At 44.4% G+C, this 14692-nt stretch overlaps 2 protein-coding genes across 6 annotated transcripts in view; one reads left to right on the top strand and one right to left on the bottom strand.

The window, feature by feature from the left end:
- The window catches only part of MACROD1 (mono-ADP ribosylhydrolase 1), a 322885-nt gene that overhangs the window by 254763 nt on the left and 53430 nt on the right, over window positions 1–14692 (bottom strand). The gene's annotated exons all lie outside the window — the stretch shown is intronic.
- The window catches only part of FLRT1 (fibronectin leucine rich transmembrane protein 1), a 48651-nt gene that overhangs the window by 29909 nt on the left and 4050 nt on the right, over window positions 1–14692 (top strand). Inside the window, 1 exon segment of the mRNA XM_033174249.1 lies at window positions 13899–14256. Coding sequence (XP_033030140.1) covers window positions 13951–14256 — 306 coding nt within the window. The 5' untranslated portion in view covers window positions 13899–13950.

Genomic DNA, 14692 nt, shown 5'->3' on the forward strand with positions numbered 1-14692 from the left:
AAGCAGATGGCCTACCAATGCTGCTTCTCTGACAAAATTGATTTGAAGTAATAATGTAATTTAATCAGGAGTGCCCCTGATCATAAACAGACTGCCTTTTTTCTCAGTCATAAGCAAAAGCAGCATGTCCCACATACTTAGAATGGTAGAGGCACTTAATCTCAGAGTCATGGGTTCAAGCTGCATGTTGAGCAAACGATTCCAGCATTGCACGGGGGTTGGGCTGGATGACTCTTAAGGTCCCTTCCAACACTACAATTCTATGATTCTAAGGAGGAATGCTTCTCCAACTCCTGAGTCCCCTCTCAGGAAATTAAACCATGCACCAAGCCTCCCTTGACAACACCCTGAGAACACCTTTTTTGTGTGTGTTTAATTTACCCTTTAAAAGTAAGATCTTTAGACTACTACTTCACATACTTCCACAAAACTTTGTGCCCATTTTCATCACCGGATACAAGCAAAAGCACGGATCGCTTTGCAGAGACATGTTTTCTGGCTCAGTATAAGATTTAAATCTTTCCCCCCATTCCCACACGCATAACGCCTTTTCTTCTCCATTTGTCAAGTGAGCAAGGTATCTGCCCAAACGTGTGCTTGCAAGTTCTTAAATCTCAGAGCAGCTCAGAGTTAGCAAAGTTTATGTTAACTTGAAGAACCACCCTTCTGGATCAGCCCCAAGGTCCATATGAACATAAGGAGAGCCTGGCTGCTGGATCAAGTCTGTGGTGGCCCCTCTAGTCCAGTACTCTGTTCTCACAGTGGCCAACCAGATGCCTTAATAGGAAGCCCACAAACAGGACTTGAGTGTAACAGCAACCCTCCTCACTTGTGATTCCCAAGTATTCAGAGACAGACTGCTTCTGACAATGGAGGTAAAACATAGCCACTGAATTTGTATAACCCTATTTTAGAGCTGTAAGTTAGTGGCCACCACTATGTCTTCTGGGGGTGAGTTCCATAGTTTAACTAAGTGCTGTGTGAAGAATCTATGAAATGTGAAGTCCAGCATCCTGTTTCTGACAGTGGGCAGCTGGAGGAACATGGGCAGCTCACAAACCATGCCATGAAAGCTCTTTATTCCCAGCATCCACCCACTGGCTTAGAGTGAACTTAGGACTCACCTACTTTCATATGAATTGCTCAGGTTCAGCAAAGCTTTCTAAGGCTTCGAGCTTGCTAGGTCAAAGCAAGGCACTTTGTGTGCAGAGAAGCCAAGGGAAGGGTTGCAAAGTGGATGTTAATTATCTTGCAAAGGTGCTGGTCGCATATTACTGTTTTGTTTTTTAACCTAGTAAGGTATCAGGCTCTCAGATACCTTAATTACAATAACTTTGTAAAGCAAACTTGAAAGAAAGTGAAAAGGAAGTTGGAAACAAAAGGCAGAAATTGGGTGATCGGATTTCAAAAGCTAGGGAAACTGTTGATGTGGAGTTACTCACCAAAGTGAGGGTGCAGGATGCGTTTCTAATACAGGAATGCTGAGAGAGGCAAGCAAATGGCCAGATAACAAGAGCATTCTGCAGAATGCAAAAATAGCCGGATGGCAGATAGAAGTGAATTAATGCATACCAATTGGTACCCAAGGGGATACTTGCCAGAAAACGTGTTATTTTAAACATTTCAAAATAGATTCATCTGATACATATCCTCTCTTTCCCCCCACCCCTCAAATTCTGTGCTAAGAAGCATCTGTCTATCTGCCAGTCACTCTCCCATCACACCAAGAAATAGAACCCAAGGCGGAGATAAGTAGACTAAAGGGGAGGAGCTATGCAGAAGCAGGCCAGCTCTACTCTGGAGTGTTTCCCGTGGGAATGTGGGACAAAGATCAGAAAGGGGTATCTGACCTTTTCCACCTCACAAATACTTGGATCACAGGGTTTAGGTTTACTCTTGACTTATGCAGGGCTAGGGGATAAACCTCCATTACTAACAAATGGCACCATATATTTTTGAAAGTTGTTTGTTTGTTCACTGTGCATTTGGACAATTATTAAGATACAGTCAAACCTCGGTTGTCAAACGTAATCTGTTTCAGAAGACCGTTCAACTTCTGAAACGTTCGACAACCGAGGCACAGCTTCCAAATGGCTGCAAAAGCTTCTTGCACTCAAGCGGAAGCCATGTCAGACATTCGGGTTCCTATGTTTGAATATCACTGGACACCATCTTGAATCAAGATGGTGGATTGGACCTTTCAAAGATGCACTGCTGTAATAGCTAGTTTCAGAACTGGTCAGATTTTGGGGAGTTCCTTAGCAGTGCCAGGTACAGGGCTGCTGGTAAAATGATAAAAACAAAACATAAGCTGCTGCTTCTACAATAACATTCATGGATTAAGACAAAATAAAATAAAAAATTCCTTCCAGTAGCACCTTAGAGACCAACTAAGTTTGTTCTTGGTATGAGCTTTCGTGTGCATGCACACTTCTTCAGATAATTATTCATGAATTAGTTTACAGGTTCCTCATCCCTCTTTTAACCAGAGACTCTGTGAGATTGAAGCTGCAACCTTCTACATGAAAAACATGTGCTCAGCTACTGAGCCATGATCTCTCTCGCCTGGTATAAGGCATTCAGCCCAATATTGTCTACTCTGACTGGTAGAAGCCAGTCGAACCGCTAACCTTTGGCATGTAAATCATTACCACTGAGATCTGTCTTTCTGCCTCCCTCCCTCACAGGGAAATGGTACAACAGGACCATAAGAAACTGCCTTAAAGGAGCTCAGGCTATTTGGCCATGTAACCCAGTGTTGTCTACTCCAGCTGGCAGCCATCTGACAGGGCTTTTCAGGTTCTGAACCCAGCACCCTAAGTAAAAATCATACCCCTGTCTACTCTTCCCCCAACTGGGTGCTTTCCAGATGCTGTTGAGACTAAAACTTCCATCATCCCTGACAAACAGTCATGACATTGTAGTCAGACACCAAGAGGACAGCAGGCTGAGGAAGGCTATAAAACCACACAAGGGTGTCCTCCAGGTGACCTGTTTATTGAGCATACATCCTGATTTGCTCGCACAAAGTTTATGCAGAAGTTAAATTATATTCAGTCTCTAGGGAGCATTTGTTGAACTGTTTGCAGGGAGGTTATACAACAAAAAGCACCCATCCCGATTTGTTAGTGCAATACTTATATGTCTTCCTGGTAATCATTGATTCATCCCACACTTTTCAGCACGTTTCCCGAACACTTCCTTAACCGCAAAAAGGCCATGTTTTTACAAAGCATATTTTTCTCACTGCAACAACTGAGCCCTTTAATCTGCTTTAACTGTGCAAGCCTAAAATTTCTGGTGTGCATTTGCATCCTTGCCTCAAAACACCTGATGGTATGGAGGTGACCAAGGTCACTGCAGTATGCAGCAGACCTGGGAGATTTTTCAATGTATCATTCAAAGTCGGTTATGAAGTCCACAACACAATAACAGTTTCATAAAATGTTATCTGACAAACATCGCGATTTTGAGAAAACCATGTAGCCGGCCAGTGCTTTTTAGTGCCAGGTGTCGATTATGAAAGTATGTAGCTGGGAAAACAACAGCTTCTTTTGATTTTGCAGCAAGCCCTGGCTCAGCAGGCTAGTAGTGGTCGGAGGGTGTGATTTACGGAGCTACTGGTCTGAGCTGGCTCGGGGCTTCATGGTGGGAGCCCCCTTCTCCCCTTTGCCCCTTCCTTACCCACCCACCCCCCCAAAGAAGAAACTGGGGTTGTTTTCTTCAGAGTAAGAACAAAAGACATTGCCCTGTAATTTAACTCTCTTTCTTTATTCCCATCTCCCCTTCTACGTGTGTGTGTGTGTGTGTGTGTGTGTGCACCCGCATGTGCAAGAAATTTTTCTCTCCCCTCCCTGGTGCCTTTACTAACCTTCTGAGGCTGGGACTGATCACCTACCCTCACCCCTGTGTAAAAGTAAGAACAAAACAAAACAAAACAAAAAAGTTGCTGTGTAAAACATTGTTGGTTCGCCTTACATAGCTTCCCTCAAACAAAAAAGGAAGTTAAAAAATAAATAAAGGATGCTACCTTGTTGCTTGCTTGCCCTTCTTCCTTTCCTTTGATAAAAAGGGGGAGATTGGTGGGATGGGGGCTTTTGGAGGGTATTTCTGTGTCACAATAGGGGGAAATGAAGGGGGGAAGATTTAACAGTTGCTGCCTGGATGCTGGACATGGGAAATTGGGTGGTTGTTGTGAGGTGAAAATGATGGGGAGGGTGGATGCTTGTCATTAAACTGCAAGCAAATGCGTGTCTACTCAGAAGTAGGCCCTAGTGAATTCAATGGGGCTTACTTCCAGGAAAGTAGAAATAAGTTTAGTTGAACTGAGTGGGGCTTACTCATGTGTAGAATTGAAGTTGGCCCTCTGAGTGGGGAAGGAGATGCAAGTTGACACTAGTAAATTACATAAATTACTCTTAAATTAGTAGAAAACAGATTAAATTATTAATCATATGCAAGTTTAATTAATATTTTTACTATATCCGCTACTTTTGTAAATTTTAAATTTGCCCCTAAAACTGCATAGAACATTAATATATTCTCCAGAAATCTTTAATGGTTTAGTTGAAGCATGCTATCATTGAGTTAATTGGCATATAATTATATGCATCAAATTTAGATTTTGTTGTTGTTGTTGTTCAATATTTTCCCAGACTTTTTGTATTCAATGACTCATCACTGTATTTTGGATTGTCCTGGACCTGAATACCACCATTTGGTATCCAAGCCCCTAACCAAAGTCCTGTTTGGATGCATTTTGCCTTGCCTGCTGATGAAAGTGATGATTTCATCAGTGTGTGGTGATTTAGACCTGTAACCTAGTAGCAGTTTCCAGGACATTACCATACCATCTACGGAGCTCCATATTATTTCAGATATCGTGATATATTGGTATATCGCGATATATCGGGATATTGAAAACCATATATCACCCAGCCCTAATATGCCAGCCTCCTCCCACCACATAACACATTTACCCTCTCATAACAACTGGCATTTTGCTCACTTTTAACCAGGTCTCAAAGCAGCACTGCATAAATTGGCACCCATATTTAAGATCACTTAACACAGATTAGCTCCCCGCCCCTGGCTGCCATGAAACATTGTTATGCATATCCAGTGTGGTTGGATTAAATGGCGGATTTCTCTCCCCATTTTTAAGCTCACTTTCATGGAAGCGTTTACACACTCCTGTGTTCTGTTTTTATTCCACATCCACCTATCCTGACAGGCTTTCACAATCGCCAGGGCAGATTAGAATCACCTCTGTTCCCCTCTTTTAAAAAGCTCTTCAGAAGAGTGGAAGAAGCCTAATCTTTTAAAGCTCTTTAACCACCTCAATAATACAGGTGGAGGCTTGACATTACAGTAGGAGCTAATCCATTTGTGAACCACAGCCTAATCCTAGCAGAACCCATGCCACAACAGTAACCAAATTTACTCTGTATTCTGGTCAGTTTAAAAAAAAAAAAGATTTAAGACTGGCTTGCAGAATTCTATTTTAGGCTGGGAATGCATCTGATGCAACCCACCCTTGCATATTTAGCATTATACATAGCTATCCTAGACATGCAATGGTTTTGAGATCATCACTGGATTTGCAAAAGAAGTAACATAGGGGAGAAAGCAGCAACTGGTGCTGTGAAGGTGTTTCACAGCTAAGTCAGTTGTCCAACCGTGAATTAGCTCCACATTACTCTGGTTAGAGAAAGAGGCAATAGCTCAGTGGTAGAGCACATGCTCTGAATGCAGAAGATCTCTGTTCAGTCTGCAGCATCTCTAAATAGGGCAGGGAAAGCCTCCCTGCTTGCAATACAGGTGAGCTATTGCCAATCTGTGTCGACAATACTGAGCTACACAGACCAGTGAGGTGGTATACAACGTTAGTCTTACTCAGAGTAGGCTCATTAAAATTAATGTTCAATTTTTGTGCAAACGGATCAAGAAAGAGTGCTCAATAATCGGGTCATGTGGAAGCAACCATAGAAAATGATTGAACGCTGAAAATTCAAGACAGATGAAAGAAAGTACTTTTCCCCATAGGAGGCAGTGATGGCCACTGACTTAGATGGCTGTAAAGGAGGATTAGACAAATTCAGGGAGTAGAGGGCTTTTGAAGGCTACCAGTCACAATGGCTCTGCTCAGCTGCCACAGTTCCTGGAAACCGCAGGAGAGGAGAGTGCTCTTGTGCTCAGGTTGTGCTTGAGGTTTACCACAAGCATCTGGGTGGCCACTGTGAGAATAGGAAGCTGGATTAGATGGGCCTGTGGCCTGATCCAGCAAGCCCTCCTTGTGTTCTCTAAAGCCTTGCTAGGTCAGACCAGAAGTCCATCTAGCCAGCCTTCCATTTCCAAGCACTGACCAATCAGATGTGCCTAGGGAACTCCACAAGCTGGACAGGAAGGCAAGAGCCCTTCCCTGCCATGCAGTCTTCAGCACATTGCTTTCAGAAGCATACTGCCATAGCACATGCAAGGTTCTGTTTAGCAGTTGTGCCCACTAGGCACTAATAGAGAGCTCTCCTCCACAGATTGTTTGAAGCATTTGTTGGGAAGGCCCCAAACCTAGTAATGGCCTGATGCCCCAACAGGGCTGCTCTATCCCCTTTGCCTGGGGCACTTGAGAAGGTTGAAGTCAGGTTGATAAAATGATTGGTTTGCATGTTCTGCCTCTTCCAGGTGAAAAGTGATGGCTCCCCATCAGGAGGCTTTGCCTGAAGAGATTACCCCACTACCCAAATATTTGAGCCGATGCTGGGTGAGATTACTATAGTGTTGGAAGAGGATTGTAGCTGTCCTTTCCTCCATATTTCCATCCGTAGCCAGTCCTGTCTCCCTTCCCAGTAATCTCATCCCTTAATACAGCCAGAGATTGATTGCATTAGCCCGCTTAGCAGCAGTATCATGCTGTGGGGCTCACAGCCACTCCTGAAAGGTTAAAAACATTGTCTACAGCAATTTGGGAAGTTTTGAATGGGGGAGGGATGAAGGGAAATCCCACAGTGACTTTATTTTATTGGGATCTGCACCGCTTTTTGCAGAAAGACTGGAAACCGTGTCCAGTTGGTCTCTCTTATTTGACACCATGAAATATTGGGCTATAAAGGATTTTATGTTCCATAATGGAGAGAATATGGCCAAAGTAAGAATAAGCCAGAGGGAGATAGAAAAGTGGGGGGGGGGAATAGAAGAAGGTGGTGGGAGAAAGAAAAAGGAAATGTAAAATTTATAGAGGAATTGAATGCATAATGAAGTCAAGGCAAGTGAGTGGTTTCTAGTGATTTAATGGGCACTGGCCCAGCAAGACACCTTGCCGACTCAAATCTTCCATGAAAAGGGCCTTGTAAAAAATAACATTGGAAGGAGTTTAACTCAGCCGAGGTTAAAAGGGATGCGCAGGAGCCCTGTAAAGTGTCGCCTCCTGTAGCGGAAGCTGCCAGTGTCCCGCATGAGTGAGTACCCAGCTTGGGGGAAGCAGGGACGAAAAGTCAAAGCTGGAAGGACAGAGGATGGATGGAGCATATGTGGTGGGGTGTGGGGCTGGGAGAACAGATTGATGAGCATGGAGGCTGGGGCAATGGATTAGCGACTGAGGGAGTGAATTAACAGGGAGAGAGAACAGATGAATCTGTTTACTTTTTTTAAAAAGGTGATTATGCTCTGAGTTCATTTTCCCACCCCTTTTAATGTATTTTATTTGCTACAAAAAGCTGTTCTTACAAGAATTGCATAGAAATGGGTGGAACAGGACCAGAAGGAAGTTTGTACATGTGAATCTGCTTTGCACTGAGTCAGACCCATTGGTCCATCTAGCTCAGTATTGTCCACACTGACGGGCAGATGCTCTCCAGGGTTACATACAGGATGTTCCCAGCCATACTTGAAGAGGCATTGAACCGGGGATCTTCTACAGCCACAGAGCCATGGCCCTGGCAGAACTCCCCAACAGCAAAATGCAAAACAAAATTAAAAATCTAACTTTTTAGGAGCCAATAGCATCTTTTGTTTCAACTGCCCAGCACAAGAAAATAAAAATTTTCATTTGGCAGACATATGTCTCTCAGCCCACAAAGATAGATAAATGCAGACCATAAGTTATTTGCAAATGTGGAGCCTAGGAAGATGCCTTCTACCAGGTCAAAGTACAGTATTTGTCCAGTGTAGCTTGCTCTTGACTAGCAGTCCAAGGTATTGGACAAAGATGGGTGCTTCCTGTCACCTGATGCCCATTTTTTTCAACCAATAATACCAGGAATCAAATCTGGGACCTTCTAAATGCAAAGCAGATGCTCTGTCACTGATCTACACACTGCTGCAATGCTGTGCTTTTACAGATGTGGAATTCAGCTTCTCTTAGCACAGAAGTTTGAGTATCTTTTTGTGGAGAGCTGCAGGAGGGTGTTTACACAGCCACCAACCATGGGATTTTGCTCTTCCTTTTTCTTTTATCTCCATCCCATCTTAACTCAGGTCCCTTAAGACTCTGAAGCACTCTAACATCATCACCACTGAATGCTATGGCAAAAGAAATAGGCCTGAGTCTCCTCTAGGAAGCTGTGTTATATAGAGTCAGGCTACTGGTCCATCTAGCTCAGTATTGGCTACGCTGACTGGCAGCAGCACGCAAGGGTTTCAGGCAGGGGCCTTGCCCCAGCCATACCTGGAGATCCTATTGGGTTTTTTTTCCTGCAGGGGACTCTTCTGCATGCAAAACAGATGCTCAACTACTGAGCTGCAATCCTCCTCTTCCTAGATAACTTGTTTATTCAGCATTCATCCTGATTTGCTTGCACAAAGCTTTTGTGGAGTTTATACAGTGCTTCCTCTTTGCTAATGGTTTATTTGCACTGAGGTTATACAACTAATAAACAGTCATTCTGCTTTGTTTGAAGGGAGGTTATAGGTTTTCCTGTCATTCTGTTGTTATCCCACACTTTTCTTTTTGTTTCCCCATCGCTTTCCTAAATGCAAAAACTCAGCTGTTGTTAAAGTGGATTTGTTGGGCCAAGGCCCTTTCATTCACTATACCTACATTCCTGGCATGTGAATCCCTTCTATAAAAGAGTGACAGCTGAGAGGCAGCCCTGGGATACAGATCTCAGGGTCGTGTGTTCGAGCCCCACATTGGGCAAAATATTCCTGTATTGTAGGGAGTTGGACTACATGATCCTCGTGGTCTCTTCCAACTCTACAGGTCTATGATTCTATTATCCCTTTGCCCTGCCAGGTTTCCATTTGTTCCTTCCGCCACTCCTTACTCCCTCTTTTGTTGCTTCCTTTGCTTTCTTCCCGCTCTCGGGGAGAGATCCAAGAGAATAAAAACCGAGGCCATAAAGCAAAGCGATTTACTGGCCTTAATTTGATAGGCTACATAAACCGTGTAATATAAACAACGGGGGCATAAAGGAGCAGCCAAAAGAGGTGGTTAAAGCGACAGGCGCCTTTCAGGCCTCCGTCTCCGAAGCCAGGCCTTTTCTCCCTCGCTCTCCAAATGTCTTTTATGCAATGTAATTGGGAATCTGATGAGCAGCAGTGAGGAAGCCGCAAGGGCACTCATTCCCCCGCCCAGCCCTCCATCCAACTCCTGAAACGCTGCTATTTCCATTTTCAGCAGAAGGGGAAGAGCACTTCAGGCCATCTAACAACTTTGGTCAAATAGTCAAGCCTCTATGTACCTCCTCCCGCCAAAAGGAACTCCACCAGATTTGGTGTGGCCAAATTCTGAGTTGATTCTGCAAGTGCTTAGAGATATTATGCACGGTTACAAAAAAACAAACACCTGCAGATGCAACACAGCTGCATGAGGAGATAGATGGATAGATCTAATTAGAGGAATGAGGAAACTCTGGCCCTCCATTCTTTGGACTACAGCTCCCATCATCCCTGACACTGGCCGTGATAGCTGTGGTCAACAACATCCAGAGGGCCACAGGCTGCCCACCCCTGGCTTATATTTTCTAATGTGAACCTCATAATTTAAGAAGAGCCCTGTTGGATCATGCCAGTGGCCTATCTAGTCCAGCATCCTGTTCTCACAATGACCAACCTAATGCTTACTTGTGATTCTTTAGCATTAGTATTCAGAAGCATAAGTGCCTCTAACAGAGGAGGAAGAACAGAGCTACTGTGGCTATTATTGGCAACTGATAGCCTTGTATCCTCCGGTTATTTGTCTGAACCCATTTTCAAGCTATCCAAGTTGATGCCCATCCCTGCATTTTTTGAGTGCAAATTCTACAGCTGAACTACTGGGTGAAGAAGTACTTTAGAAGTCCCCACATGAGAGCAAAGTGGCAGGAGGCAACACATGAATCCTTTGGTGTAGTTAGCAAACTACATTTCACAGGATTATTTGGGGGAAGTCGTGACTATCTAAAATGGTACGATACTTTTCAAAATGCATGGTGTAGATGGGGCCTTAACGCATGCAAGATTGAGGCTTCCCAGATGTTGTGATTGTTTGTTGCATGTCAGCTTTCCCACTCTATATGGTCTTCTTAAGAGGGAATTATAATGCCACTGCAAGCCGCTTCTCCAGTCTGACAGATGCTACCAAAAGGGTTTAGCACTGGGAGCTGCGCCTATGGATTGGGTGGCATGGCTGCTCCCTTTCTTTCAATCTGGTGGTGGTAATGCAGAGGCCTGGCCCATATGTATCAAACCAGCAAGATATAAATCTGGCTATTTCTGTGCTGTTTACATTAAGATGTCCGCAAAGAAAATAAATAAATAAATTCCTTCCAGTAGCACCTTAGAGACCAACTAAGTTTGTTCTTGGTATGAGCTTTCGTATGCATGCACACTTCTTCAGATACACCGAAACCCTTATATATAGTGAGAGAGTGAGGAGGGGTATTACTCAGAAGGGTGGTGGGAATGGGTGATTGGCTGATAGGTGTGGAAAACCTGTTGATGACTTTTAACGACTGCAATTGGTCTTACAGGAAAAGGCAAGGGGTGAGATGGCTAAAGATACCTTTGACATGTATAATGAGATAAGAATCCAATGTCTTTGTTCAGATCAGGTCTCTCCATGGTTTTAAGTTTGGTAATTAGTTGCAATTCAGCAACTTCTCTAGAACATGGATGGATCCAAGTTGCCTTTGTCCCCCCCTTTTATTTTTTTTTGGGGGGGGGTGGAGGAAAGAGAGGATACTTTAAAAAGAAAAAGAAAAAAGTGCATTCACCTGTTACATCTTTTAGAATTCTGAACTGCTTCCCCTTCTCAGGGTGTTTGTATGGTGTGTATGTTTTGAATATAAATAAATTACTGTGGTTGTTAATAACCCCCTTTTCCCTTCTACCAAAACCCAGTCCTACTCCCATCCCACTTAACTCACAAGCCCAAGAAAAAGTTAGATGGGAAAAAGGAGGGAAAGTGGATACAGAAGACTTAAAGGACTGACAATGTTGATACAGAGAGAACCAGACTGCCAGTCTCCGAAAAAGCCCAAGTAGACCTGCCAAATTACTTGAAACTTCTCAATATTTTATTAAGGGTTGTATTCAACAAAGACTGGACCCACTGAAATTAGTGGACCTGTTAGGCTGCATTCATTAATGTCAATGAGTCCACTCTGTGTAGGACTAACACTGGATACAACTTTTAGTCTATATATCACCACCACCACCCCTTTGCTGTTTGATCCAAAATGTGTGTGATCCATTGCTCAGCCTCAAGACCAATGCGCAACTTCCAGCATTGCAACACCATGTGCTTGGCTGCTAGTGTGGCTCTCAGCAACTAACATCTCCGAGCAAATGACATGCCCCCAGCACTCTGACAGGTCTATCCCAATCACACATACAAAAAAAAAAATCTATTTACAAGGTGTGTTGGGGACCATATAGAACTTAAACTAAGCTTTGTCTCCAAAAGCGGAGAGACCATGCACTGTAAAGATGACAGACCAAGATAGTTTCACCCTTTTGTCAGAGGTGGCAAAGCAGCAGCATGGGCTATGCCATCACCCCTGTTCTATTACATGCTCTCTCTTTCGGGGTGGAGGGGATTAGCAGGGAAGGAGGCATATTGAAGTTTATGGCAAAGTGGCAGATTTCCACACACTGGTCTTGTTCCAAATGCAGGAAGATTCCTTAGTCAATAACTCATTCTCCGTTATCCAGATAGTCTTGAGCAGGACACAGCCAGCCAGTAGAGCTGAGGAACCTGAATAAAGCTTGTAGGCCAACCCAGGACTTTGGCTAAATTCAGAGCAGGGATCTGGGTAAGATTCATTGTGCATTTGAGAACTGTAGTTGTTCCAGCAAAATGAACACACAGGCCAAGCTGAGATCCTTGCAGCCTTCTTTGGTGGTCTTTTCCTCCTGCTTTGTAGTCAGTCAAGATCAGGGTGGAGAACCATTTACTTCCCCAGATATTGTGGAATTATAACTCCCATCAGCCCTAGTAAGCATGGCCAACAGCAGGGGATGATGGGAGCTATAGTTCAGCAGCACCTGGTCTAGATGATCTCCACTGGTACCCTTCTGATCCTGTGACTTTAAAACAATTGCCTAGGTCACCACCAACACTGAAATCCTTTCATGGGGAAAGGCATGACTCTGATTAAAATCCAATTAAAAATCCAATCAATGGTTTCACACCAATTAAAGTTGTTGTTTTAAAAGGCATTCAAAGTCTTGCAGGTACTTAGCTATCAGACTTGGCATTTCCTAACAAGGTTAAAACACAACTTCCCCATTGTGTCTATTGACTCACACAAGTTAGCATGTGCCAGTTATTTACACCTTTAGTGGGGCCTTTCTTTCAAGCGTATTTATCCTGCTAGATGTTGGCATCAGATTCCAGGCCCTAATGGAGACAATTTAGGCATGCAAACAGTAACTCTTCCTGGACTTTTTTTATCACTTCAGATCATGGCTTGGGGAAAACTTTATGAATGAGTTCTCCTCCTGCATGAAATGAAACCTTTCAATGCCCATAGAAATCAAGCGCATCAAGGAGAAGGGTTTCAGCCTTGCCATCTCCAACAAGTGCTGGCTTTTTTCAAGCAGGGAACATTTGATGATGGGGTCAGGGGGACACACCTGCAGTCAGAAGTGGTATAGTCTGGGGCAGGCAATACCACATATTGTCTGTCCTGTAAACTCAATCCAGTCTAATCAAAGTCATGTGGATGCTGTTTGTGGTTTATGCTGCGTTGAGGGGGAAAGGCGCTCTGCAAATGCTTATCATCACTTAATAAAAACATTGGTTCTTAAGGAACTCAAGGTGGTGCCCTCCAGACATTTTGGACTACAACTCTCATCAGCCAGGGGCGGAGGAAGAGGGGGCGATGGGAGCGCGCCGCCCCGGGCAGCACGGTCCCAGTGGGGTTCCATTGTGGCTGGTCCCCCCTGCCCGCGTTGGGCGCCACGTCCCCAAAACACATGGCCAGCTCCGCCCCCACCTGCTCCCCGGTGCCGGAGCTTGAAGCTTCGCCACTGTCATCAGCCACAGACAGCATAGCCAGACAGGAAATATGGGAATTGTACTCCAAAACATCAAGAGGGCACCGCGTTGGCTACCTTTGTCCCTACTCTAGTATTACAAAGAACCCTGTGGAGGCAGGCCGAGCTAAGAGAGAGTGAATTGGTCCAAGATCGCTTGCTGAGTGGGGATTAGAACTTTGCAACATCCCACATCTGCTATGTCATGCTGGCTTTCCATATATAAACGAGTTTGCAATTTATATATCCTAGGGTTGAAACCCTGGATTTGAAGACATATTCTGCAGCTAAGCCCTGGTTTTGAATTAAATGCTAACTTGGTAGTGAGGGAGGGAGGGAAACTAATTGCACGGCAGGGGTGCTAGGCTCCCCCTGCATCTTTTCACGTTGAGAACTTAAATAAAATCAAGACTATAAATAAAATAAAAACATTCCATCTGCAGGTTCCAAAAGCCTAACCGCAGGACAGCCTAGCACCACCCACCCCTGTGAACCATGGCGACCACCTCCCCCACAGCCGCTGTGGTGACAGCCACCGTGGTGACAACAGCAGCTGCCATGGACTTGCGTGACTGGCTGTTCCTCTGCTACGGCCTGGTTGCCTTCCTGAGCGAAGTGATTGACAGCACCACCTGCCCATCTGTTTGCCGCTGCGACAACGGCTTCATTTATTGCAATGACCGGGGCCTGACCTCCATCCCAGCTGACATCCCGGACGATGCCACCACCCTATACCTGCAGAACAATCAGATCAACAATGCCGGCATCCCCTCCACCTTGAAGAAAAAGCTAAATGTTCAGGTTGTACAACCGGGGGACTTTATTTTTGGAAAGAGGGTGGCTGATCTTCATTAATGAACTGAGGCTGAATGTGGCTTGACTCAAGTTTTTCTCCCCTTCAGAATCCTTAAATAGCTGTAGAAATCTTTGATTTATGAAACTTATGTTGGTGGATGCTCCCCCCCCCACCAAGGATTAACCTGATAATGTTTTGCTCAGACTTTTGTGTCTTGAGCTACAGTCTTGTGGACACTCTAATACAGGCTTTCCCAACATGTTGCTCTCTGGATGTGGCTGGACCAAACTCGCATAAGCCGCAGCCAGCATGGCCAGTGGGAGTCCAAAAATAAGTGGAGAACACCTGGTTGGGGAAGGCTGTCTTAGTGTGTGTCCAGATCATGGTGACTTGCCATCGCATCCCAATTCTTTCAAATTACTGATTTGCAGAAGTTTTCAG

Source organism: Lacerta agilis, chromosome 17, assembly GCF_009819535.1.
Source record: "Lacerta agilis isolate rLacAgi1 chromosome 17, rLacAgi1.pri, whole genome shotgun sequence".
NCBI lineage: Eukaryota > Metazoa > Chordata > Lepidosauria > Squamata > Lacertidae > Lacerta > Lacerta agilis.